Genomic DNA, 24,983 nt, shown 5'->3' with positions numbered 1-24,983 from the left:
CCAACATGATATAACTATCCCATGTACAATTGTAAATGCATTATGTACTTAACAAGGTCTTTAATTTTACCTAACATGATATAATTATTCCTCATACAACCCTTAACACATTATAAATTTAGAATAGGTGACAGTGTCCCTTGAAGGACATTCTTCTGGTATCTCAACAATGGTAGCTTCTGATGTTCTCTCCATGGATGTTATATTACATGCTATAGAAACTGAAGAAAGTAACCACAGATATCTGTACAAACACCTTAGCAAAATACAACAGAAGCACTCATGTCTGCTATAACCCTTGTTTCTCAACTGGCCTTAGCTGGTAATTATACCCACCTTCCTCTGCCACCCATTCAGTATTTCCTCCACCCTCAGTGAGAACTCAGCAGGTCTTGAGCCTTTTCCTAGAGAAGTGATCCATACCTTCATGCCTGAAGGATCGTGCCCTTTGTCATCCTGCCTGTATTAGCTCGTTGTGGTTTCACATTGACGTTAACCACAGGACATGGTAGCACCAAGAGACGCCCTACAGGATCTCCTGCACTTCAGAAAGAATCCTTCTTACCTCCTTTGTGGAGAAGCAATCCAGTTTTCCCTTGGTAGTCTGGATCATTCACCCCTCCTGACACTGTTATTCCTTTCTGAGCCTGGTGTATGAGTATCAGAAGTCCAAAGTGGCCAGGGAGAAGTCTGAGCTTCCAGTTTAATGGGATGCTTGTTGTGGCTTTTGGGAGGAGCACCCTCCCTTCTAGAACCAGAACTTCTAGATCAATAAAACTTAAGGTCACAGGAACAGGAAACAAAAATTTTCTTGGTGGATCACTAGTGGTGATAGTGAGTGAAACTATTCCCTTTTCCAGCTTTGATTCCTGGACGTGCAGATTCTGACTATGGGGAAAAACATATCATATATTGGACACTGAGTCAAAGTGTAGACCTGCCTTTTGGAGAGCCCTTCCCCAGTCCTCCAGGCTGCTGCCACCTATTGGTACTGTAACTATGTCTTCAAAAGGCCATTCCATCTTGTTATCAGGCCAGCTGTTTCAGGGTAGTAGAGTAGTGGTAAGAGTAGTAGATTCCATGATCATGGGCTCACTGCCACACTTCTGAAGTGAGGTCCTTTGTCAGAAGCAATAATGTATGGGATGCCGCTACTGTAGAGAATGCATTCTGTAAGTCCGTGTATGGTAGTTTTGGCAGAAGAATGACATACAGGAAAGGCAAATCCGTAACCAGCATAAGTATCTACTTCAGTAAGGACAGAGTGTTGTCCTTCCATGGAGGAGGTGTTCCAATGTAATCAGCCTGCCTGCCACCAGGCTGGTCCCCCACCTGGGGAATGGTTCCTTATCTGGGGCTCAACGTTGGCAGATCTGGCACTCAGCAGTAGCTGTCACCGGGTCAGCCTTGGTGAATAAGTGTTGAGTCCATACGTAACTCCCATCTCTGTCAACATGGTGGCCACTTTGTTCATGGGCCGCTGGGCAGTGACAGGAATGGCTGGGGAAGAGGCAGACTGTCCATAGAACAGGCCATCCTATCTACTTGATTACTGAACTGCTCGGCTGAAATCACCTTCAGTGAGCATTTATGTGGGACACAGGTATCTTCACAACCTTCACCCATTGTAGAGATCTGTGCACATACTTCTTCCCCAGATGTTTAACCAACCTTATATTAAGGACTTTGGTTTGATTTCCCTCAACTTGAGCTCTGTGACTGTCGGAAATAAGATTCTCTTCCAGGGCATATTTAGACTTTGTATGCGTGTCTGAAACTGATTTATTTTATCATTAAGTTCATTGTTGTCCTTTACCATATTCTGAGATGCTAGAGGTTGGTTAATTATCATGGAGCTCATTCTTCTCCTTTCGTCAGTTTGTCCAGAGATGCTAGAGTGCAGCCGACCAGCATCATTGTTGGTTTTTTTCATTTTCCCACAAATGGTCAAAACATTTATATACAGGGTCACCAAACTCATTGCCTACAATTGGTGAATCAGGATAATAAATGCATTTGTCTTTTTAAGTTTGTAAAATAGTTCACACCGTGGGCTTCCAGGAGAGGCTTCAGTAACTGTAGGTGTTGGCCAATTGGGAAGCCTATTCCAGATAGGCTTAACAACTAACTCATCCTTATGCTTCTGTGACTCTAGAACCCCTCCTGGTACCAAAATCTGCATTAATCACAGTTCTCTAGAGGAACAGAATTTAGAGAGGGAGAAGAGGGAGTGTGTGTGTGAGCATGTGTGTATGTGTGAGTGCGTGCGTGTCTGTGTGTGTGAAGAACACTTACTAGAATGACTTTCAGGCTGTGGTCCAGCTAGTCCAATGATGGCAGCCTGCCAATAGGAAGGTCCACGAATCCGGTAGTTGTTCAGTCCATGAGGCAGGATGTTTCATCCAGTCTCCACTGTACACCAGAATGCTGAAAAAGCATGCTCTAATGCCAGTGAGGGGATGGACTTGCCAGTGAGGCGAGAGCAGGCAAGCAAAGAACATAGCATTCTTCTTCCATGCCCTTTATATAGACTGCCAGCAGATGTGGCCCAGATTAAAGGTGGATCTTTCTATCTCAAAATACCTGGATTAAAGGGAAATCACCAGCAATACCTGTTCTCAGTTCTTACAGCATCTATTAATCTTTATTAATTTTGATGAAAATGACTAGTTAGTATTTTCAAAGTCAGCATCATCAAGGCTTCCTATCTTCTTGTGTGTTTATCAGCTGCTACTATTGCTTTGCGTCAGAGTCCCTTGTGAGGTGCTGTCAGGGATAATACTGGGACTCACTCCTCCTTGGTTCATTATCATTAGCAGGTAGCACTGCCACCTTCCTCCCAGGGGAAGCTGTGACTTCCAGGACTGTGTTCAAAAGAGTAAGCTTATTGACTGGTTCAGCTTTTCTGAGAGCTCATCATTTATCTCTTAGCCCTTGACTGAGCATGTTCAATAGGTCTAAATCTGGCTACCTTAGAATCTTAGCTGATTCAGAAAAAGTTAAGTCCTTACCAAAAACTACTTGTGAGCACTTGTGGTTAAAAACCTAGTTGTCTGGTTCTGGCTTCTGAGTCCAGATACTATGACAAAGACCTTGTGGACCAGTTTCTTCTGCCCTGCACTGAGGGGTAATTGTCCTCTGGCATTCTTGCTGGCAGCTTCCTTGTTTCAGACCAAAACAATTTTAGTCTGTACACCTAAGTTGAAAGAACCTGTCATGAAAATTTATGGAACTTACTGAAATCAAAATAATTACCCAGACAGTCTCAAGAAATGGAGCTTGAGGGACAATCTAAATACATTCCTTTGTTCAGCAGATATTATCCAGCTATCAAATGTGAGCCAGGCTCCATCCGAGTGCCACTGGTGAATATGGTTGACGTGACCCCACAGAGCTTACATGCTATTGAAAATAAGACAAACGGCCCGGAAAATACGTGAGAAGCCAGGCCTACCGACGTAAGCCAGTAATCCCAAGTACTCATGAGGCTGAGATAGGAAGATCATGATTTCAGTCTCCCTGGGCTACAAAGGCCAGATTGAGGTTTAGTTAGACGTTATCTTAAATTAAAAATATAAAAGTATAGTCAAATAAAAATAAATACAACAGGGGCTGCCAATGTAGGTCAGTGTCAGGGTGCTTGTCTAGCACACATGTGGCCCTGGGTTCAGTCTCCAGTACCAAAAAAAAAAAAAAAAAAAAAATAAGAAAGAAGAAACCTGGTAATTTCTGAGTACCATGAACAGGAGGTTGGTGACCTGCAGGTGTGGGTGTCTGCAGAACCCACATCCACATTTGAGGAGAGGACCTGAGAACCAGTACAGGATGGGGAGCCAGTCACTGTTGGCCTGGAGCAGAGTGCTGCTGCAAGAGAAACAGAATGTGGGTGTTTGGGGCAAGAGGAGGCCTGTGTGGTGGAGGAGTGGAGGAGTGGAGTCAGGTCAGAAGAGTAAGCGAGATCCGGCCATGTGGGACCTTGCTAGAGAAGGAGTTTGTCCTTCCCCTGAATGCTAGGGAGAAGTGAGGGGCAGCTTTCTGTTTGTGTCTTTAATGGTAGGGGATTCGTTACTAAAGTGAAGCAACACGTCTCAAGTGTGAAGTTTGATGAATTTATATGTCACTGTGTTTTAGGTGAAAAGAGACTGCGCAATCTGTTTATATCCTGGAGAGGCCAGTGACAGCTAAACGGATGAATGGGTGGATGGCTAGGTGGGTGATAGACAGTTAGATGAACAAACAATATTCCTTCTTGTTATAAAACATAGTATGGCTCTGGGCAGGTATTTATTTACTGAATTTTGGAAAAGAGTGGCGGAAGGTGCCATCTGATATTGTCTTCTTGCCATCTCTGCCCCAGGAAAGGGCCAAGTGGGGGCCAAGAGAAGGAGTTTGACTCCGGTTGCTGTGGCAGTTGACTTCAGCTTGGGCCATCAGACGTGCTTGTTGATTGTGGTTAGCAAATGTGGCCTGGATTTTTCTGCCCTGCCAACAGGCCCATCCGATTCATCTTCTCTTTGTTGAGGATGACTCATGAACTGGACAGGCATGTGATGCTTGTTTCTGCGGTGTGATTCTCAAGGGCTATTGAAAAGGTCCCTCTCTGAAGGTAGCTTCTGCATTGCTGTTTTCCAGTACCTGAAAATCTGTGGTTGATCTAAGTCACTGTCCTTTATGACAGGAGGTGGCAGTAGTTGACTTGATTACCAGTGTAATCATGGGAGATTACACTGTTTAGAGATTAGGGGGTTACGTTTCAGCCTATGATAATTTCCAACTAGATTTCAGGGGAAACTTGCCTATGTGCTGCTTACAACAGACCCACCTGAAACATAAAGATGAAAGAAAAGAAAAAGAGAAAGAAAAGGATTGGGACTAGCCATTGTAGTCACACTTGTAATCCCAACACTCGGTAGGCTGAGATGGAGGATCTCAAGTTCAAGACCAGCCTGGGCTCTCCAGCAAGATCTCATCTCAGAAAGGGAAACACATACCTTGAATTTTATGTTTTTCCTGTATATGTATACTTTCTAAAAGGTGTATTTTAATTCAAAAGTGAATTAAGATTGGAGGAGATGGGAGCCATTTAGGCAAGTCAGGCCTTCTACATTGCTGTGAGTACTCACAGCAAGTGTGGGCACCAGCTGGTGGAGGAGCAGGGGAGCCTGTCAGAGAACACTCTCAGCACAGGAACGCAAATCATGAAGGCCTGGACTAGATAGGTAGTAGATGTGTCCAGAAGATCCATCAGTGGCTGGTGTGGAAACTGCCGTATCCTTAGCACAGAACCCTATGAGAATGGCCTCCCAAGGCTTGAGAAAGAACGAGCCAAAGAAGCATTCAAGCCTCTGAAAGAATAGCATGATTAAAGGCATGGTGGTGCACGCCTTTAATCCCAGCACTCGGGAGGCAGAGAGGCAGGCGGATCTCTGAGTTCGAGGCCAGCCTGGTCTACAAGAGCTAGTTCCAGGACAGACTCTAGAAACTACAGGGAAACCCTGTCTCGAAAAACCAAAAAAAAAAAAAAAAAAATAGCATGAGTAGGGAGCACAGGTGGGGAGACTTAGGCTCCTACACCTGTAAGAAAGGAAGAAAGGAGGGACCTGGCGTGGAGAGGTCAGGATGTAGCCAAGCTCATTCATATACTTCTGAAGCCAATATAGTGTGCAGCTTGTGAATGGGAAGGTGAACCCAGAGAAGAGAGGAGACAGACAGAAGCAGGGATGGTGGAACGAACTTGACTGCCTGAGCTCTGGTTGATACCACTCCCATGGTCTCTCCTTTAATCTTTCTTGATAAGCCAGTAGTTCTCTTTTTCTTCTTTTTTTCCTTTTATTTATTCCTGTCTCATACAATACAATGACCGCAGCCTCCACTCTTCCTGGACACCTCCCACCCCCCACCATTCACTACACCTCCATTTCCCTTCAGAAAAGAGCAGCCTCCCAGTGATAGCAACCAAACACAGCATAACAAGATGCAATAAGACTAGACACAGACCCTCATATCAAGGTGGGGCAAGGCAACCCAGTAGGAGGAAAAGGGTCCCAAGAGCAGGCAAAAGAGTAGGAGGCACCCCTACTCCCTCTGTTCAGAGTCCCACAAAACCTCCAACCTAAACAAGCACAGAGTGCATGCAGAGGACCTAGTGCAGACTCATGCAGGCTGCTTCAGTCTCTGAGTCCCCATGAGCCTGCTTAGTTGATTCTGTGGGCTGAGTTCTATTGGTGTCCTCCATCTGCTCTGACTCCTACATTCTTTCCACCCCCTCGTCTGGAGGGTTCCCTGATCTCCAAGGGGAGGGACCCAATAGAGACCTCCAATTTAGACTCTTGTCTCTGCATAATGTCTGCTGCTGGAGGAAGCTCTGTAATGATGACTGGACAAGGCACCGATTTATGTGGATAGCATAATAGTAAGAAACATGTCATTGATATTTATTTATTTATTTATTTATTTATTTATTTATTTATTTGCCAGTCATGTTTGGTTCTACCCTAGGTTTCTAGGCTATCCAGTCTCTAGTTCCTGGCCATCCAGGCAATATCAGGTCAAGGCTCCCTCTCATTGCATTGGCCTCCAATTAAACCAGACATTGATAGGCCACCCCCACAAGTTCTGTGCCACCCTTGCCCAAGCACATCTTGCAGGATTGTGTGGCTGGCTACTTCTTACCATGTCCTCACATGGTCTTTTCTTGGTGTACTCATACATCTGTGTCCGGATTCCCCTTTTTGTAAGAACACCAGTCATACTGGTTAGGACCCCCCAAAGGACCTTATTTATCTTAATTGCTTTTTCAAAAACACTGTCTCCAAATATAGTCAGTAAGGATTTATTCCATAGTACTGCAATTGTTTTCCTTTATCCATGTATCACGTTAATGTAGTAGTATAACAATAAATTTATTCTATAATTACTTATAATGTATTTTAATTATATCATTTTATGTGATTTGTTTAGCATATATAATTATAATCTACTTAACATATATAATGTATAATTTCTCTCCATAAGCCATTAGAAGGAAAATTATAGCCACTCTGTTACCTAAATGTGTGTATTGTAGAAATTAGAACATTATCCTTTTGGAATATTTGATGTCCTTTATAATGGTGAGGAGAGAGCTGGGCATGGTGGCGCACACCTTTAATCTCAGCACTGAGGAGGCAGAGTCAGGTGGATCTCTGAGTTTGAGGCCAGCCTGGTCTACAGAGCGAGTTACAGGACAGCTAGAGCTACACAGAGAAATACTGTTTTGGAAAATGAAAAAGTAAAATAATACTAATAATGATGAGGATAAGACTGATAAGCATAAAATGGCTCTGGCCCCAGCTGCAAGTTTCTAGACCATTCTCTTGTGAGCCCCTACCCCTCTGAGCCTTGGTCTGCTTCTAGGAAAACCTGCTTTCAAAAGCCATCCAGGCCAACAGGGCCTCTTGGCTTCCACTCGAGATTCTTTGGCACTGTTGAGGTTTTGGGTCTACATGTGTCAAGGACGCAGCAGACTTCCTGATAGCTGCACCAGCTTTTCAGTCTCTGTACCAACACGACTTGAGATGGCAGGTTTGCTTGCTATTGCAGTCTTTTATGGGCAGCCTTGCCCTGCCAAATGTGGACTGCTGTATTTATTCAGAGAGCAGGGTTTATTGACTTGCGTTCTGTTTCCTCTCTAACCCTCCTCCTGCTGTTCCTCTGGCAGCTTGGGATTTCTCCAGAAGTTGGTTCTTGCCTGCTACCAGTTGTGATTAGGGATCTTTCATGCCTTCAGTCAGTCTTTTTCTTTCTTAGCACTTCAGTGGGGGTAAATATCACACCAGCAGCACTTGTGGTGATTGTTTTAGTTGTGGAATGTTGCCAAGAGCTTTAGGGATGCTTGTAATAGTGAAACTTTATTTCCTCTGTTCTGGACAGTATGCCCAGACCACTCGGGCACAGGTGCAAACCTGGTGAGTTCTTTGCCAGCCCAGTTTGAACAGGTTGTTGCTGCCTCTTCCATAGAACTGTGGGCACAGCCAGCATCCTTTCTCCGGGCCTCCACCCAGGAAGCCATGTCTGCATAGTTCTCAGGGCTGCTCTTCTAAGCCAACTTTGCTTAGACTCTCCTGGCTCTTCCTTTCCTACAGGATTCACTCCAGACTCCCTGACCCCAGTACTTAGGACCCCCACTACCCAATTTGGTCCATGTTCAATGTTCCACCCTCTTACCTGCTGTTTCTTCAGCAGACTTTCTTGTTATCTACTATGGTGAGACCTATTAAATCATTCTGAGCACATAGCCATGTTGTGTTGCTGTACATGTGAGCTCATGAAGCTGTGTCTGCTCGGTGTCCATGCTCCTCTCTGGTCTTTCAGTAAGCTCTTACTCAGCCTTGAGGACTTAGAAGCCAGTCCTAACTACTGCTTCCAGACTCAAATTTGTCTGTTTTCTAGCACTTTCCATCCTGTGTGACTACATAGCTCTCCCTGTTTCCTAGACAGCTAACTTTACATTTGTATCCTCAGTGTCTGGCTTGGAGTAGACCGTAAACCTCAGGATAAGTGAGTGGATTGTCTTCAGACAGAACATACGCTAGAGTGAGAAGCCACTGCATTGTCCTTTGCCGTTCCTAGTAATTACCTAAGTAAGCTTTGTCAGAAGGGAAATGCAGGTTTGTGCACCGGAAATGCAGGTTTGTGCACCCTGTGAGAAGTCTCGCTTAATAAATATCTTGTTCTGAAGAATCCATGCAGACAGACAGCAGTACAGGCTCTCGGTAACCTTCATGTGAGCAATACGTGTATGTCCTGAGCTAACAATGTATTTTAAGTCAACAGTGTAAGTAGCAGGTGGACTGATAACCCAACCTGTGTATGTACTTTGCTTTGCTGTTTTGAGAAACTACTGATGTCTGTCTGTTCTTCCAGTTAAACGCTTCCGAGAACCAAAGCATGAAAGACGACCATGGAGAATATGGTATGTACCAGCGTGCTGACTCACCCTAGAAAGCTCTCTGCTCTGTTGGGGATTTGGTTTGGGGACTGGCAGCAGTGTATTGGGGTAGGTAGGGCATGGAATAGGAGAGATTATGTATCATATAAAGGATGAGGAATTCCTCACGTGAGTTTTAGGCACGCTGTGTAATATGCAGTTAGTCCTGTTTTTTTCAAATAACTGTTGCGCCTCCCTTTATTTATAATGTGCTTTTGGCAGTGGATGATGACAGCACAAATGTGGCAGCCTCTGCTGCGGATCTCTTCGTTTCAACTTGTTACGAGATTATTCTTGACTTCTGCAGTCTGTATGTGTAAACAAATACAAATTTATTTGGAGATTCGTCATGCATATGCCAGAGATCCTTAGAACACCCCCTATCAGATGTGACCCAAAACTCAAGGAAACAGTGTTTATATTTCCTGATTTGTTATGAAGGACTCAGATAAATGGCTAGACGGAGAAGTTCAGTGAGCTGGAAAGTCCCGAGCACAGTCCTGTGACAATGGCTTTAGAACACACCATCCCCTGTGTACCAGTTCATTGTTCACTGGTTCCAAAGCACTCCACGCCCCGTGTGCTAAATCACTAGGCTTGCCTGTCTGTTAACTTAGTCTACAGCCCTTCTTTTCTCCCTGGAGTATGGTGGGTCTTGGTTTAATCACAACTTAGTCTTTCAGTGGCCTTGCCATCCTAAATCTTTGTAGGAACTAGTCACCTTTTTAGAACAAAAGAGACTCCTATCACCCAGGACAGTCACAGGACTGGCAAGTCTGTGAGGGGACCTGGGGCCAAACACCAAGTATTAGGACAAAAGATATTCCTCACACCTCTGGCACTTGGGAAGTTACAGGGGCCTTGGGACTCTGGATTGGGGTGGAGAGCGAGTGTTGAGTGTAGATACTCATTTTGTGTAGGAGGACCCTACAGTAGCAGTTGTGTGTTCGTTATGTGATGGTTAAGCTTCAGAAATAGATTCCAAAGACGAAACTCCCAAACAGTAAGTCATTTGGCAGGAGACAGGCAGGCTTCAGGGAACAGTGTGGAACCCTGAACTCACTCCTGCCCTAAGGAAACTTCCGCTCCCCTTCAGAAGACCCCTCGTCATGTCAATAAGTGCCATAGGAATTGTCATGCATGCACTCGCTGGTTCTTAAAGAATTGTTCCCACAGGTGGGGAATTCGTGTTGGTACTCACTCAGTCTCTGATTCTCCCAAATCTGTCATTTAGTTCTACTCTCACAGCTAGTGAGGAAAACGAGACCCTCTGCATCTTGCGCATGTTGTTTGGTATCTCCTTACACTGCATTTAGGAATGACTTTGAGGCTTGGTCTGGGTGATCTGTGGCTGCTGTCCTGTCAGGTTGGTAACCCTTGCTGGTTCTGTTTTGTGCAGGTTTTTAGACACTTCCAAACAAGCCATAGGGATGCTGTTCATCCACTTTGCAAATGTGTACCTAGCAGATCTCACTGAAGAGGACCCTTGTTCACTGTGAGTCTTGTATTTGAATTCAACCTCAGTTGAAAATATGGACTGGCCTTCTCTTCCCTTACTAGTGCAGCCCTCTTGCTTGGGAGAGGCACCCATCCCTTCCCTTCTGAATTCCTCTCTAGTTTCATCCTATGGCATGCCTTCATGAGTTTATATACTCAGCTTTTGGTTGGCTCTTAGGGCTTTGACAGTTACCTTTTGTGTTGGCTTTCTAACTAATCAGTCCAAGTTCAGGCCTAGCAGCCCCATGTTTCCAGCACCCTCCCCCCAAGCAGGACAGGCTAGCATGGCAGGAGCAGCTCTGTGCCAGTTACAGAGCACATAGGCTTTCCGATGTTGATATGAGATGCTGTACTTCTTACTAGTAGGAGGAGTGGCCATTCCCCTAGGAGACAGAGTGGCAGAGGTTTTACCCCAATCCTAACTCTTACTCCCCATCTTCAATTTCAAGTTAGAGGTGCCAAAATGTTCACACAGTGCAGAGATGGTGGAGCTAGACTTCAACCAGTCTGCGCCCAAGGCCCCATGATGCTCTGATGCCTGAGTGGATCTCCTGTGTTGAATACAGAGTAGTTTCCAAGGACAGCACACAGTGGGTTCAGGAAGTATTCGACAAGTATATAAGTGAGTGCAAGACTGACTGTACCCATTCCTTGGTATTTTTCAGGCTTTACCTCAGATGTGGAAATGCAGGTGTGGATAGCTTTCTTCACCAATTAGAGCGGTAGCCTCCTGCCAGAGTAGAAGTTGCTTTGGAAGCTGTGGCTGTTCTTTCTGACTCTGATCTGAGAGTGACCTCTTGTGTCTTTAAGGGGGAAGAGCAAGCTGCCTGCCTCCCTCTCCATGCTTGTTTTTTTGGGTTCTGGGGACTGAGCACAGTATGCTGCCCCCATATTGGAGTGTTGTGCACATCACATAACCCAGGCTGGGGCAGAGGTCTGCTAGTCTGCCTGAAGTGTCTCGGTCCTAGCAGCTCGGAAGCCCTGTTCTTGAGCTTATCTACAGGGAGTTCAGAACCATTGGTGTCACAGAGGGTCAGGACCTGCCTCAGTGACCTCATTTCCCACTTAGTCTCTCTTGGATAGCTGGAGCCTGTGTCCAGCAGTGCTCAGTTAGATCTAGGTATAGGGCCCGGTGGGGGGGTGGGGGGGAGGCGGAGGGCAGGTAAAGATGTTTTACCTTGGTGAGACTTGGTGAGAAAAGGTTTTGTGTCTGGAGAATGGAAATAAGCCTTGCAGGAATATGTGGTCGCTATGGGCATGCCTCCCCACACCCCTTCCTCCAGTCCTCTGGCCTTCTCTCAGAGCAGCAGAACTCTCACTGAAGTGTGAAAGTCAAGTCTGGGAGTGAAGTTATGGCAGAGCATCTGCCTAGCATATATACAGGGTACTGGGTTCCATCGCCAGCACCACTAAAAGTGAAACTATTGTTTGCATACATGATTACAGATAGGGGTGAACATGTGGCCGTGTGACCCTGTCTGCTTTATCTAAGAAGTCTCAGAACCGTTTTCCTTGAATGCCCTGGGAAAGTGGCACAGTTCTATGACCTCATGTGGCCTGAACCATCAGGGAATGAGCAGAATTACTTAATGGATTTATTGTTGTCAGTTGGGTTTTCTTTTCCTCTCAGTTTCCTTGCTATTTCCAGGAATGCTATTGAATCTTGGCCTTGGCACATACACTTGAAATTTATAAAGTGTCTTTGTCCTTCTCGTTCCTGTTCTTCAAGTTTTCAGTGTTAGTGCCTTTTCAGACACCTAGAAATGGAAGCCGCCATTTCCATTGCCCCTTGCATAAATACACGTAAGGGTACCACTCTCCTCCAATAGGTCAAACAAAGACTGGATCTCTTAGCCTGATTCCAGACCCTGGTAAGTGCTTCACCGAGGCCCCAGCTTAGTGGGTTTTGTTCCCTGACCATGCCGGTATGGCCTCTCTTTCTAGGTACCTCATCAACTTTCTTCTGGACGCCACTGTAGGCATGCTTCTCATTTATGTGGGCGTACGCGCTGTCAGTGTCTTGGTGGAGTGGCAGCAGTGGGAATCCCTACGTTTTGGAGAATATGGTAATGTCCATGGACACTGGGTAGAGCGTGTTGGGGACTACTCACCCTGTGTAACTCGGAAATCTGGAGGCTTGGGAGCTTTTGGCTGTCTTCCTGTGAAACAGAAAGGGGTGTGTTTTAGGGTCTGAATATCACTTTCCTGGGGGCAGGAAGGAAGTACTTCAAGGCCAAAACACTCACTTTTATGGGAGAGAAAATGGCAGAAGCCAGGGGAAGCCCTTCCACCAGAGGCACTTGTGATCCCACCTGCAGAACTGCGAAGCCACCTCATTCTGCTGAGATCCCCTAAGACCTCACCTGCCCACACATTAGAAAGAGGGGCGAGTCTTGTCTGGGAAGGTAGTCCACAAGGAGGTAAAAGCCTGCCTGACCCTTCCACAATGTCTGTTCTGTCACTTGGCCATTCTGCTGACTGGAGTGTGCATCCCCTCTGAGGTCAGGTTAACTATACACTTGTCCCCCATCTAGCATGTGGCTGTCCCAGTCACTCAGACATGAGGTCATCACCACCTAGATAGAAGGCTTCAGGCCAGCAGCTTGGTTTACAAGGCCTACCTTGTAAGACCCGTGTCACATCCTGAGTCAGAAGCTGCCTTCTGCTATTAGCATATGAAGAGCTGAAGTTGGCCTCCGTAGGGGCTGCTAGTGCCGAGCTACTCTTCTGAAACAGTGTTAGTAGAACTTCACCACCAGAGGGCACCAGGGCAAACACAAGAGTTGTGGTTAGAAATCTGGATCCACATTCCTCTGTCAGGCCATCCAAACAACCCATGGCTCTGGGCCCAGAGAACTGCTCACTTCTAGGTGGCTGAGATCTCTGAGGGGCTGACAGTTTAAAAAGGCACATGATTGGCGGAGCTGGCTGTGGAGTGCCTTGGGAATTTCTAGACATCTTAAGTAATTGTTTGTGTTGAGGGAAGATGAGCTCAGGGGAGGGCTTTTCTTAGCCTGTTACTTGATGCCCGTGAGTCACTGACTTAAGATAGTGCCGCACACAGCATGCGTGCAGGACTCAAGGGAAGGCCTTTGCAATGCCCAAATCCTAGCGCTCTCAGCTTGCAGGACAGAATGGGCCACACCGCATGTGGACCTAGTCTGCGTCATTCTCATTTATAAAACGGACAGCCAGAGGAGTTAAGTGACAGCAGCTGGGGCAGTGTGAGGCTCTGTCCTCTCACCAGGAGTCCTAACACCTCCCCTGCCTCCATCACCACTGCTCTCAGTGTGCTTTTACTGTGGCGCTCCCTTCTGGAAGCAGAGACTGCGTGTGAGCCCTGTCCTCTTGGCCATTCCCTTAACTCAGTCACTGCTGTTGGGGACTAGAGTCTTCAGTGTCTCCAAGGCAAATGTCCCAAGTCCTCCTCTCCTAGACTATCTTCCCCAAAGCTGCTTTTTAGTTGTCTGTTGTCGATGTTTTCAGTTGCTGTTATAACAAACCACACAGGCTTCGTGCCTTGAGACAAACCCATTGATTTGATTTGTAGTTCCTCCAAAAGTCTAACCCAGTTCTGTTAACAGGAAGGCATTAGTAGGTAATAGGGATGGTTGTTCTGTTACCCTGCCACCCTCTAGTTCTCTCTAGGTCCCTTTGCTCATGATTCTCTCCCTCTGCGTTCATAGCCAGTAGTCAGGCTCTTCTCAGGGCATTCCAGCCTGACCTTCCACCTTGAAGGGCCCCTGTGATTCCCTGGTTGTACCTGGACACTCCATATATTCCACTTAGAGTCTGAATCACAACCTTGATTCCATTAACAGCCAGAATTCCCCCCTTGGCTAGGTCACATCACGTGTCGTGAGTTCCGGAGATTGGGATGTGAGCATCTTTGCAGGGCCAACATTCTACCTTCCACACCTGTGATCTTCCCTGTCCAGTTGAGGCAGGAACTCCATGTAGGCCCCACAGCTCTCGGGTAAACAAAGAAGAGGGGTTTGCTCTCTAGAGAGCTTGCAAACAAACTGTCAGGTGTGCACTCAGTCCAGCCTCAGTGACCTGTGGCCTGGGTACACAGGAGGAGAGGGTGTGGGGGTGGGTCAACTGGACACGGGTGCTTTTCTCCATCTTTGGCGGTTTTGAATATTTTTATTTTAGTTTGAAAAAACAGAAGGCAGTGGCAGCTCCACTGTATAGACAAACTTACAAAGAGGAGGAGTCATTTCTCCTTTGTCATTCACAGCTCACAAGCAAATGGAATGAAGTTACCTCTGACAAGTGAGTGTCCTTGTAAACAAACGTGTCACTTGTCTGCTGGCCTCCAGACACACTGGTCCCCTTCAGGCATTTCCCAGGGGTACTTCCTTCATGGCTGTCACCATTCTTGCCTAAAAGTTTCAGCAAATAGTTTCCTCTCCTGATCAAGTGACCTTTTCTCAGTAAGGTCAGGTGATTTACCAAAAGCATTGCAAAACTTGGATTATCAGCTTTTCCAGGAGCGCTGATTCTTCTGAGGTGCTTTGCTGCAACTCAGATGCCCTGCCCCCCTGCCCTGGGGCAGAAGTAAATAGGAAGGCGTTAGAACTGGCAGCTAGTGTGTGTCTATGTGCTTCCTGCCTGCCTTCTAGCCTTGTCCAGAAAAGGAAACAGCAGAGTCTGGTGTTCGTCCATGACAGCTATGTAAAAGCATTTTCTTGCTTCCACTACGTTCAGCTTGCAGGCCCAGGCAGAGCTGGGGGCCTGCAGCGTGAATGCCTAGGTTTGCTATGGAAACAGAAGAATCCAAGAGAAGTTAGAGATTTCTCTGCAGACCAGATTCTCTTCCTGAAATGTGAATTTGCCCCTGTTGTCAGTGGAGCACAGACTGCTCTTGTTGAGCATCCAGAGCACAGCCCTGGCACCCCGCTCTCCCCACTTGGAGAGGCCTCTCATCACGTTCTGTGCTCCCTTAGATCATGCTCTGGAGAGGTTGGTCCTCCACCATTCTTTGAGTCCCTTTTTGAAGCATTCTAGAGGTACTTTGGGGCCCGAACCCCCATTGTGGACTGATGGGCCCTTCCCAAACATTTCCTAAGCATAGCCACTGACAGACTCACAGACAAGCCTCGGTCTTAGCTGCTGGCCTCAGCCTGTTTTCACCCTTGTAAGAGCTTCTCTCTTCTTTGTCCTAGCCAACGTTAATAGGTTGCCCCCCAAAATTTGTTTTTGTTTTAATTCTTTAAAAAGGCCCTGGAAAGCATCAACTTGTCGTTCCTTTACATGAGTTCATTCGGAATCTGACTTCTCTAGGTCTGCTTGATGTTCTCAGGACTGAGAAATGGGTGGCGGGAGGAGGAAGTGGACAAACAAATTGACTGCTGCATTTCTAACTGCAGTGCCAGTCTCAATAGTGGGCAGAGAACGGAAGGGATAGCACCCGTCGCTGGGGAGTCAGCTGTAGATAGTAGTGGTGCTCTCGCTTCACCCAGAGAGCCAGCGGTCAGCTCTTGCTAACTTCAGTGCCTCTTAGTTCTGTCCTACGAGGTTTTGAAAGAAAAACATTCTGGTATGTCCAAATTAGGAATTCTGGCTTTATTCAGAGCACTGCCTGCTTAGGAATGAGGTGCTTTGTAGAGCTTTAGGGATTCATGAATACCTTAGAGCCAGGGTTCTGGGATAGAGCTAGGGGTACAAGCTGCAAGGGGGTTGTGGGTGGGTGTTGTCCTACTCAGCTCCTGGGCCCATGAGACTAAGCACCTCCCTGTCCCTGCAGGAGACCCTCTGCAATGTGGGGCCTGGGTGGGGGCAGTGTGCCCTTTACATCGTGATCATGATCTTTGAAAAGTCTGTCGTCTTCATCGTCCTTCTCATACTCCAGTGGAAAAAGGTTTGCCTCCTCCCTCTGCATGTGCAGCCCCCGCTGAGCCATCAGACAGCATCTCACATCGCCCCAGCCCCTGCCTGCTTGTTTTTGTTTTAGCTCCGTGAAATCCTGGATTTGGTCCAATAGAGCAGCTCTTTATAGAGTATTAATCTGTTGTTCCTGTACTGGCGTCCGTGCACTGCCTGTGAATACGTGTCTTCTCTAGACTAAACTGTGGGCACATGCAAACGTAACGGAAGCATAGTCCTTTCTGGGGTGTTGTTTGGTCTGGTTAGTCTTCAGACTTTGTAGCTGTGACTGTGTCTACCTGGCCAATGTCCTTCACACATGTGTCTGGGCTAGCCAGTTCAGTTTCTAAGGTCTGTCCCCGCCTACATATCATACTCCCTGGGAGTATCCCCAATCCTGCCCTCTGTTCTCAGACCCCAGTGCCAGCCCTGCCCACAGCCCTCTGACCCCAGTGCTACTAGATACATCTATGCCACTCATTCCTGTATAAAATAGCCAAGGAGCCTTCTAAAACATGTGGCTCAGATATTGGCTTTCTTTTGCTTTTATCTGTGACTGAGGTTTTGCTTTTTTTAAGAAAATAAGCCTAAGTCTTTCAGAGCTGCTGTGCTCCAAGGTGATGGCTGTACGGGATTTCTGCTGGAGAATGGTCTAGCACCTCATCGTCCAAGGCTCTAGTGATCACCCACTGAGTTTCCACTGCTGCTCCTCTCCAGGGCTTCAGGCTGCTCCCTACTGGATTGGGTCCCACTTGGGTCCCACTCGGTGGCCTCAAGTCTACAAGGGGAAGCGGCTAAAGGGCACATGACCCAAAGTGGCTCTGAGGGTCCCTTATCAACAGTCAGATCTAGGGTCCGCACCACCGTGAGCGTAAGGGCTCTTGGGTAGTGTTTGAGTCTCTGTGTGCCGTTCTGTGGTCTGCTTCTCACTGTGTCTGTTTCTCTCTGCAGGTGGCCCTATTGAATCCAATTGAAAACCCAGACCTGAAGCTGGCCATCGTCATGCTGATAGTCCCCTTCTTTGTCAATGTCAGTGCCTTGTTGCGTGTTTTACCCCAGCTTTTGTACCCTGCCTTCAAGGGTTCCTGTTCAAAGCCCAAGTGACACAAAAGTCATGTTGCAGCCCCCATACAGACCTTTGTATGTAGCCATCACATAGCCAGTCTTATAAATGGTGGGAGTCCTTCCTCAGAATTTTAGGTACCCTCTCCAGGGCCCCTATTTCAGATGAGGGATCCTAGGAAGTGTGGCTTGCCTTCCCTGCTAGGCCATTTCCCACTGAAATATCCCAGGATATCTGTAACTTCTAGATCAGGATCATTTCAAGTGTTCTTCAGATATTTATTGCTGAGTACAGACATCAGAGGAACTCATGAGCACAGTGGTCAAAAGTGAGGAACCAGTGGTGTAGAGTGCTGAAGGAACCGGGGCTCCCTGAAGCAGCAGACTGTGTGGTCACCTGTGAAGGACCCATGAGGGCTCAAAGCAGGTAGTTAAAGACCTTGGTTCTAGGCCCAACACAGGCTACCTGGTTTGTTTTGTTTTTTTGAGACAGGATCTCACTACACAGCCCTGGCTGTCCTGGAACTCATAGAGATCCACTGCCCGATGGCCTCCCCAGTGCTGGGATTAAAGATGTGCACCATCACACTTGGCCTCAGGCTGCCTGTTATTTAATACAACAAAAACCCATGAGTGAGCACAGCAAGAATTATCCTGCTGTTCTCTGATAATAAAAGCACAGCATAGATAGAGTGATAATTTCTCTTGAGTGTTCCGGGAGATAGTCAGGGCTGAGTGAGGTTCTCTTACGTCTATAGAAGGGTGGCTATGGATCCCTCTGCTTTGCTTTGGTTTGGTTTATCCAGAGTAACCTGCACTTTTCCTTCCCATAGGCTTTCATGTTCTGGGTAGTAGACAATTTCCTCATGAGAAAAGGGAAGACGAAAGCTAAGCTAGAAGAAAGAGGAGCCAACCAGGACTCAAGGAATGGGAGCAAGGTTCGCTACCGAAGGGCAGCATCCCATGAGGAGTCTGAGTCTGAGGTAGGGGTCTCCTTGGCTCTCCCAAGGGAGAGTCATACTCTAGCCATCATACCTTGGATTCTGGAGGGTCTCAGGTCTCATGTTTGCATCTCATCTCCTGAATGCTGATTCACAGCACTAGTCAGAGGAGAAGAAAACGCTGAGCTGAAGAGTAGCCCAGGTCACTCAGAGCCTCATCTAGCCAGAGCCCAATGTTGTCATATGTGCCTTCCCAGGGTAAAAAGATGCTGTGTGTAGTCAGGGTGACTTGCTACAGATAGTCCCTGTGAACTAGCAGTAGAGACAGCCAGGTAAGGGGAAATGCACCTTATTCCAGGGAAGCATGGAGGTACCTAGAGCCCTGTCCTCTACTAACAATCAAGGGAAGTACTGACTGCAAGCTTTGAAAATATAAGACTACTTCACAGAGGTAACCTCATCTCCCTTTATCTGCTGGGGTCTAAATTCAAGGGCTTGACGTAAGGATGCAGCCCGGGGCAGGGGTGTGTGCTCTAGCTGGTCTGCAGCATTCATTGCACTTTTGTGCCCTCGCGTGTTGCAGTGTTGTAGCGGGTTTGGCTGGCCTGAGGAGACTCCATAGTATCGAGCACTGTGCTGCTAATGGGAGCTGCAGAAGTGGCCGAGATTAGCCAGACTTGGTAGTACATGGCTTTAATTCTGCACTTGGACAGTAGAAACACTCAGATCTCTGTAAGTCTGAGATCAGCCAGGTCTACATATTAAGTTTCAGGCCAGTATGGGCTTTTTAGTGAGATCCTGTCCGAGAGATGGGGGAGGGGGAGAGAGGGAGAGGGAGAGAGAGAGAGAGAGAGAGAGAGAGAGAGAGAGAGCGCCTAGAGAGAGATGGTAGAGATCGAACTAGAGAGAGAGAGAGAGAGAGAGAGATGATGGGGAGAGAGAGAGGAGAGAGAGAGGGAGGAGACTCATCCTCTTGAGGCTTGAGGAATGAGCGAAGAAAGGATCTGCACAGATGGCTCATATCATCAATCATGGTTGACGGCCTGCAACTAAGGATAGGCAGACACCCCTGGAGAACCCTGGCAGGCTAGGGGGGACCTTTAGAAGGTGAGTAGATAGATAGAGGGCAAGGCCCACGGTTTATTCAAGTTTCTGTTCATAAATCTGTTACAGCACTTCGAATCATAAGACTTGGCAAACACTTGATGAATGGCAGATAGCCATAGAGCAGGAGCTACAGCTCATGGGCGTTCACAACCACACGGCTTGGCCTCTGATAGTAAAGTGAAGTTTGCATTAGCCAAAGCAGGGAGTGATCAAGTGGTTCCGTCCACAGGAAGGGTGTTGAGGTGTTTGCCCCACCCTCTGCAGCTGGAGTCCACATTCCCCATGGTTCTCAGAGGTGTGAGGCCAGCTGCTATGGCAGGAATGAGCAAGTTTGTCCTCAGTGTCCCAGCTGTATGGATGAGTAAAGCAATTTCCTTCTTCGTCTTCAGAAGTGACAGAGTTGGCTCAAGACAGCCCCTTTGGAGCTGCACGCCCTGTGTGGTCCCTGGCATGGTTTCATTCCCTTTTGAAAGAGGTCCTGTGATTCCATGCACCCAGGGGACTTTGATAGGGTTTGGGTCTGACTGGAAGTCGGAGGAAGGCGTGGGGAAGGGAGCATTAGTAAATTGACGGATGAGGGTGGTGACTTTGATGTTAGCTCCAGCAGGCCAGCACATCTCACTGTGGACCCTCCTCTACGAATGTAGGAGACTTGAGGCCTCACAGAAAGGCTGGCCTCCAAGGAAGATAAGCACAAAAGGAGCTTCTACCACTGGCATCTTAGGCTTTGTCTCTTCACTACCTCAGGTCCTGATCTCAGCTGATGACGAAATGGAGGAGTCTGAGGCCGAGGAAGATCTCCGCAGACTGACCCCCCTCAAACCTGTGAAGAAGAAGAAGCACCGCTTTGGGCTACCTGTATGACACATTCCCACGCTGCGGATGACAGTCATGGGGCCCAGCCCTGCAGCAGCATCCCTTCCCTCTCTCATCTCTCCTCTCTACCTCCACTCCTCTTGCTGTCTCTGCCCGCTCTCCGCCCGCCCCAGACTACTGTGACTGAAAAGAGGGGAAGAGGACCCGTGCCCGAGGGGGCTGTGGGCAGCTGGAGGTCCCGCTCAGTTGCACTACAAACACTGACCAAATATGCAAGCCAAGAGCTTTGTTTGTTGTCGTCCCTTTGGGGTGCTGTGAGACCCCTGTCCTGTGTCTGACTGGGTGGCATGGTGGAAGAAAACAGAGCACACACAGACTGCCGGGCCCTTGTGCTGAGGCTTGGGCCTTGTGGACATGGACAGCTTGGGGTTAACAGCCGCTGGTTGACCCAAGTTGGAATAGGAACACTTTCTTACTCAAAAGGCTTTTGTAACTCTTTATTTCTAAAGCCAGTTTTATGAGCTGTGACAGTGTTACTGATTTTTGAGTATGTGTTTATTTCCTACAAAGTATCTATGGGTCTAATGGGCAAACAGATTTTTAAGTCTTCCGTATGCTGTTTGACTTTTATATTTTTAAGTTATATTTTCATACTACTGTATTTAAAACTCTTTTTACTCCCCAAAGAAATGGATTTCTTTGCCTTTCATGGGTTGTGAGCTGGTGGGAGGCGGGTAAAAGTCTGTAGCTTTTCAGCCGGGAGTATTGTTAGGTGACAGGTGATGACGAGATGAAGGATCTATCTGTGGTCAGAAATCCAGTGTGCTGAGGTTGACCTGAGCAGGAGGCAGCTGTTCCGAACGGATCTGTGGGCTCCTGTGTGTGGGAACAGAGCCCTGCCAGGGCGTACAAGCTGGCGTGTCAGGGGCTTTGGTTAAACTTGATTAAGGAAGGAGCTCAAGAGTTAGACATTTGTGTCTGGAAGACTCGGGACCACCAGGCCACTCCTCTCTCAGAGCCTCCCAGTCGCAGACGTGAGAATGGTCCCAGCCTCTGCTTCCAGTGCAGCAGCTCACAGAGCCAGCCTTTACCTTGGTGCCTGTCACCAGCTGTCACCTGCTTGCTTGCTCAGCTGTCTGGGGAACTCTACCTAGCCAGAAAAGCCTGTTATCATGTCTTCTAAAGTTGTGAAATAGCAGGGGCAGAGCAGATACACAAGAGCTATTATCTTACTGTAGAGAAAGTATGAGTTATTTCTAGACTGTGGCTCCTCCTTGTGGTTACACCCACTTCTCAGCATGGCCACAGTTTATCTGGTGGTATGGGCTGACTTGGCACTACCTGCTGTAGACGCAGCAGAGTGGAGCTGTCTGATGGCTTGTCAGCCCGACAGGCAGGCACAGTCTCACTACTTCATGGTGTGGCAATCACAGAGGAGGAGACTCTCCTCAGACTCTTGTAAAACTACGTAAGAATGTGTTTTGCTTAAGCATCCGGTATCTAAATATGCTTGTGGCGTGTGACCCAAGCCCTTATCCAGGGTAAGGGCCGTCCTCTGCCACTTGAAGTCTTACTTGTCCTAGACAAAGGGTATACTCTGAGGTGTCTCTCTCAGCTCATCTTCTAGTGCAAGCACCACTGAGAAAGGAGAGGTTGCTGTTGGAGGCTTCACAACATTGGCCTGTGAAATGGATTGGTCAGGCCCTGCGCTGTTCCTATTTCCTTTCCATCCTATAACCATGGTCATTCCCTTCCCCTTCTCTAGGAAGGTTCCATGGAGTGTTGTGGGTGGAGTACAGCTCGAACTCCTGACGAGGTAGATGGTCAGTTCCTGGCGGCGCTGCTGATGTAGCCTCACACCCCCTCCTGTATCACTGTGCTAGAGACAACCCGTGCTGCCCCGCCCCCTGCCATCTTCTGGAGCTCAGGGCTGGAACCTCGTTTTCAGACTTGAGCGCCTCGGGTTTGCAGACCAGCCAGAGGCGAGGGAACCGCTGCAGAGGGTGGGAACTCCAGTTGCGCAGGCCTCGCGGAGGTGATCCATAAGGTCCTTGCAAGTACAGGGCCTGAGGGACAGAAGAGTGGAGCGAATAGGTACTTCTGTGTCCTGACTTTCACTAAGGGCTCTAGTCTCTGAGCTGAAGCTTTGCAGCTGACCCAGCAGGAAAGGAGGTCCAACAGGGATCTGATACCGCCCCTGTCTATGTGCAGGTTTGGTGTGTCTTTGCTCCTCCCTCTTCCAGTGTGGATGCGTGCACGCACACATCAGCATAAACAGACACTCACACAGTTCTGCACCCCTCAGGAGAGCCTCCCGGGTCACTAAGGCCTTCCTGTTACCGTGGTGCACTGCCTCAGTAGAGTGGATGTAGAGGGCTCTTCTGAGCTGTCCTCCCTCCCTGGAACCAGTGTCCCTACCACTTGTTCCAAGGTGCCTTATGAGGTGGCACCCTTTACTGGCTAATGGCAGGCATCACCAAGCTAGGAGAAATAAAAATGGAGTACTCTCTTAGCTGTGGTGTGCCATCAGTCTGGTTCATCCAAATTGGCGGCAGAAGCCTGCACGCCAAGGCCCTGAATGAGTTTCTGTAACTAACTGAAATAAACCGAGAGAGAGCCGGCACCCAACTCAAAGAGATGGTGGTTAATTTCTTTTTCATTCCGTTTGGCTGTTGGTGGGACTTTGATAAAGGTAAGGATGAATGGTGAGATCCTATGTGATGGTGACTTCTCAGTCTGTGTGCCGCAAGATGTGTTAGGGAGGAGCCTGTGACCCCTCTGCCCTGAAGCACGTTGGTAGCTTCCTGCCTCAAACTTTAAACTGTGAACCACCAGGCAACAAGGAGCCGTGTATTCACATCCCTTCTCTTGCCTCTTTCCTCAGGGAAAACAAAAAAGCTCAAATTGAAGTTGTACCTTCCCTTTGGCAGTGCAGGTTACAGCTCAGGGTCCACATCTGAAAGGTGCCCCAGTCTATGGCCATACCACCCTGAAAACGCCCGATCTCATTTGAAAGGTGCCCCAAGACCCTTCCTGCCAGGCAGCCACCACTTTGAAGAATGTGAGCTAGCTCTTAAATGAGTGGTTCTCAACCTTCTTAATGCTACAGCCCTTTAATGCGGTTCCTCATGTTGGGGTGACCCCCCCAACCATAGAATTATTTTTGTTGCTACTTCATAACTGCAATACTGCTACTGTTATGAATTGCAATGTAAAGACCTGTGTTTTCAGATGGTCTTAGGTGGCCCATGGAAAGGGTCATACGACCCCCAGGTTGAGTATCACTGTCTTAAATGAAGTTTCACACAGCTTCCAGTGAGAGGCTTGTTTGCAGTGAGGGGCCTGTGGTCAGCCTTGCTTTGAACAGCTTGAGTTCTGAGTGGGTAAGTAGATTGGTTGGTTGGTTGGTTGCCTGGCTTGGTTCTTAACTTCTCTTCCCATGGTATTTATTAGAGGTCGGAGCTGTGAGAAGAAAGCCTTGGCCACCTCAGCTGCCTGTCCGGGGGTGGGGGTGGGGGTTCATCACTGGCCACTGGCGTTGGGAGTCACAGAAACACGTGTTTCAGATGGAAGGGAAGATGGTGGACTTGTAACTGGTCTACAATAAAGTGTCACATCACATTACATTAAAAAGAAGAAGAAAGAAACCATCATTTTTGTGGTCGTTGGTTTTGTATCCTCTAGAACTGAAATACCTCATTGAGCTAATAAACCTTTTACTGTATCGTGGCAGCTGTGGGGTCAAATCTGCAAGGAAAGAAACCAAACATAATCTGTCTTTCTTGCTGATGAGTGTCTAAGCCTCCGAGTGCTGTGTTTGGGGCTGAGAGAGAGGTAAACATCCAACATCCTTGTCCTTGAGGCCAGGACTAGACAGAGCTAGCTGTGGGCATTTCTCACAGGGCAGGGCTTGGCCTCTCTTTGGAGTCACTGGCATTGCTCAGGTCAACACTTACCCAACCTAGACCTGGCAGTCCCCACATTGACCTGCCGGAAACCAGGCCCAGAACAGAGGCTGGTACAACAGCCATGCAGTGACGTTTAGGATAACTGTATGTTAGTGCCTGGTTGGATGTCATCTGCCTGGAGCTGTCAGGGGTAAGAATAATGTCCATGGTAGATTGTAGGGAACCGAGATAGGTCTAACAGAGACTGACCTCTGACCCATATATGCCATTGCCCGCCTCAGGCGTAGGGTCGCTCATGTGCCCAAGGTGATCTTTCCATGCAAAATGAGGCTGTCAGAAATACTAAACAGCTTTCTGAGGAGCCTTGCCCATTTTCTTACAACTTAATAGCTGAACTTTACAACCCAAAGTAGCAGTGCTTCAAGCTGTCTGGTTCCCATCTTAGGCAGAAGCCCTCTCTAGAGCAAGCATGGTTTTCTCCTGGTCCCTCCTGCCTTGCTTTGTCCCGGGGCTGCATAGAGGACCATGGCATCAGCAGCACTGACAGCAGCTCCCCAGAATTCCCTCAGCCTCAGTGTCTCCGCTGTGAGTCAGCTATGCTGACCATGAGGAAATGCTTCCAAGTGACCGGAAGCTTCTGCCCTGCCAGTGCACCGAGATGGAAAATCTCTTTCCACTGGATTCCAGGGGTAGAAGAGAAAGATAAACAAGCTTAAGTATCCACCCTGGTTCAGGGCCCTCCCTTTCCTCAGAGATTTCCCCTCCCACCCCTACCACTGGGATGGGTTCTTGCAGTCAGCCTGCCCGGACTGTCAC

The 24,983-nt window shown here is 47.8% G+C and overlaps 1 protein-coding gene across 1 annotated transcript in view; it reads left to right on the top strand.

Annotated features, from left to right (window-relative positions):
- The window catches only part of Stimate (STIM activating enhancer), a 45,300-nt gene extending 24,427 nt beyond the window's left edge, over window positions 1–20,873 (top strand). Inside the window, 8 exon segments of the mRNA XM_038349669.1 lie at window positions 8,905–8,953; window positions 10,368–10,463; window positions 12,410–12,531; window positions 16,215–16,243; window positions 16,245–16,328; window positions 17,285–17,362; window positions 18,229–18,378; window positions 20,191–20,873. Coding sequence (XP_038205597.1) covers window positions 8,905–8,953; window positions 10,368–10,463; window positions 12,410–12,531; window positions 16,215–16,243; window positions 16,245–16,328; window positions 17,285–17,362; window positions 18,229–18,378; window positions 20,191–20,307 — 725 coding nt within the window. The 3' untranslated portion in view covers window positions 20,308–20,873.
- The last annotated feature ends 4,110 nt before the right edge of the window (window positions 20,874–24,983 follow it).

Source organism: Arvicola amphibius, chromosome 12 (assembly GCF_903992535.2).
Source record: "Arvicola amphibius chromosome 12, mArvAmp1.2, whole genome shotgun sequence".
Classification (NCBI taxonomy): domain Eukaryota; kingdom Metazoa; phylum Chordata; class Mammalia; order Rodentia; family Cricetidae; genus Arvicola; species Arvicola amphibius.
The sequence above is the reverse complement of the archived record's forward strand: the minus strand, read 5'-3'. Positions and strand labels throughout refer to the sequence as shown.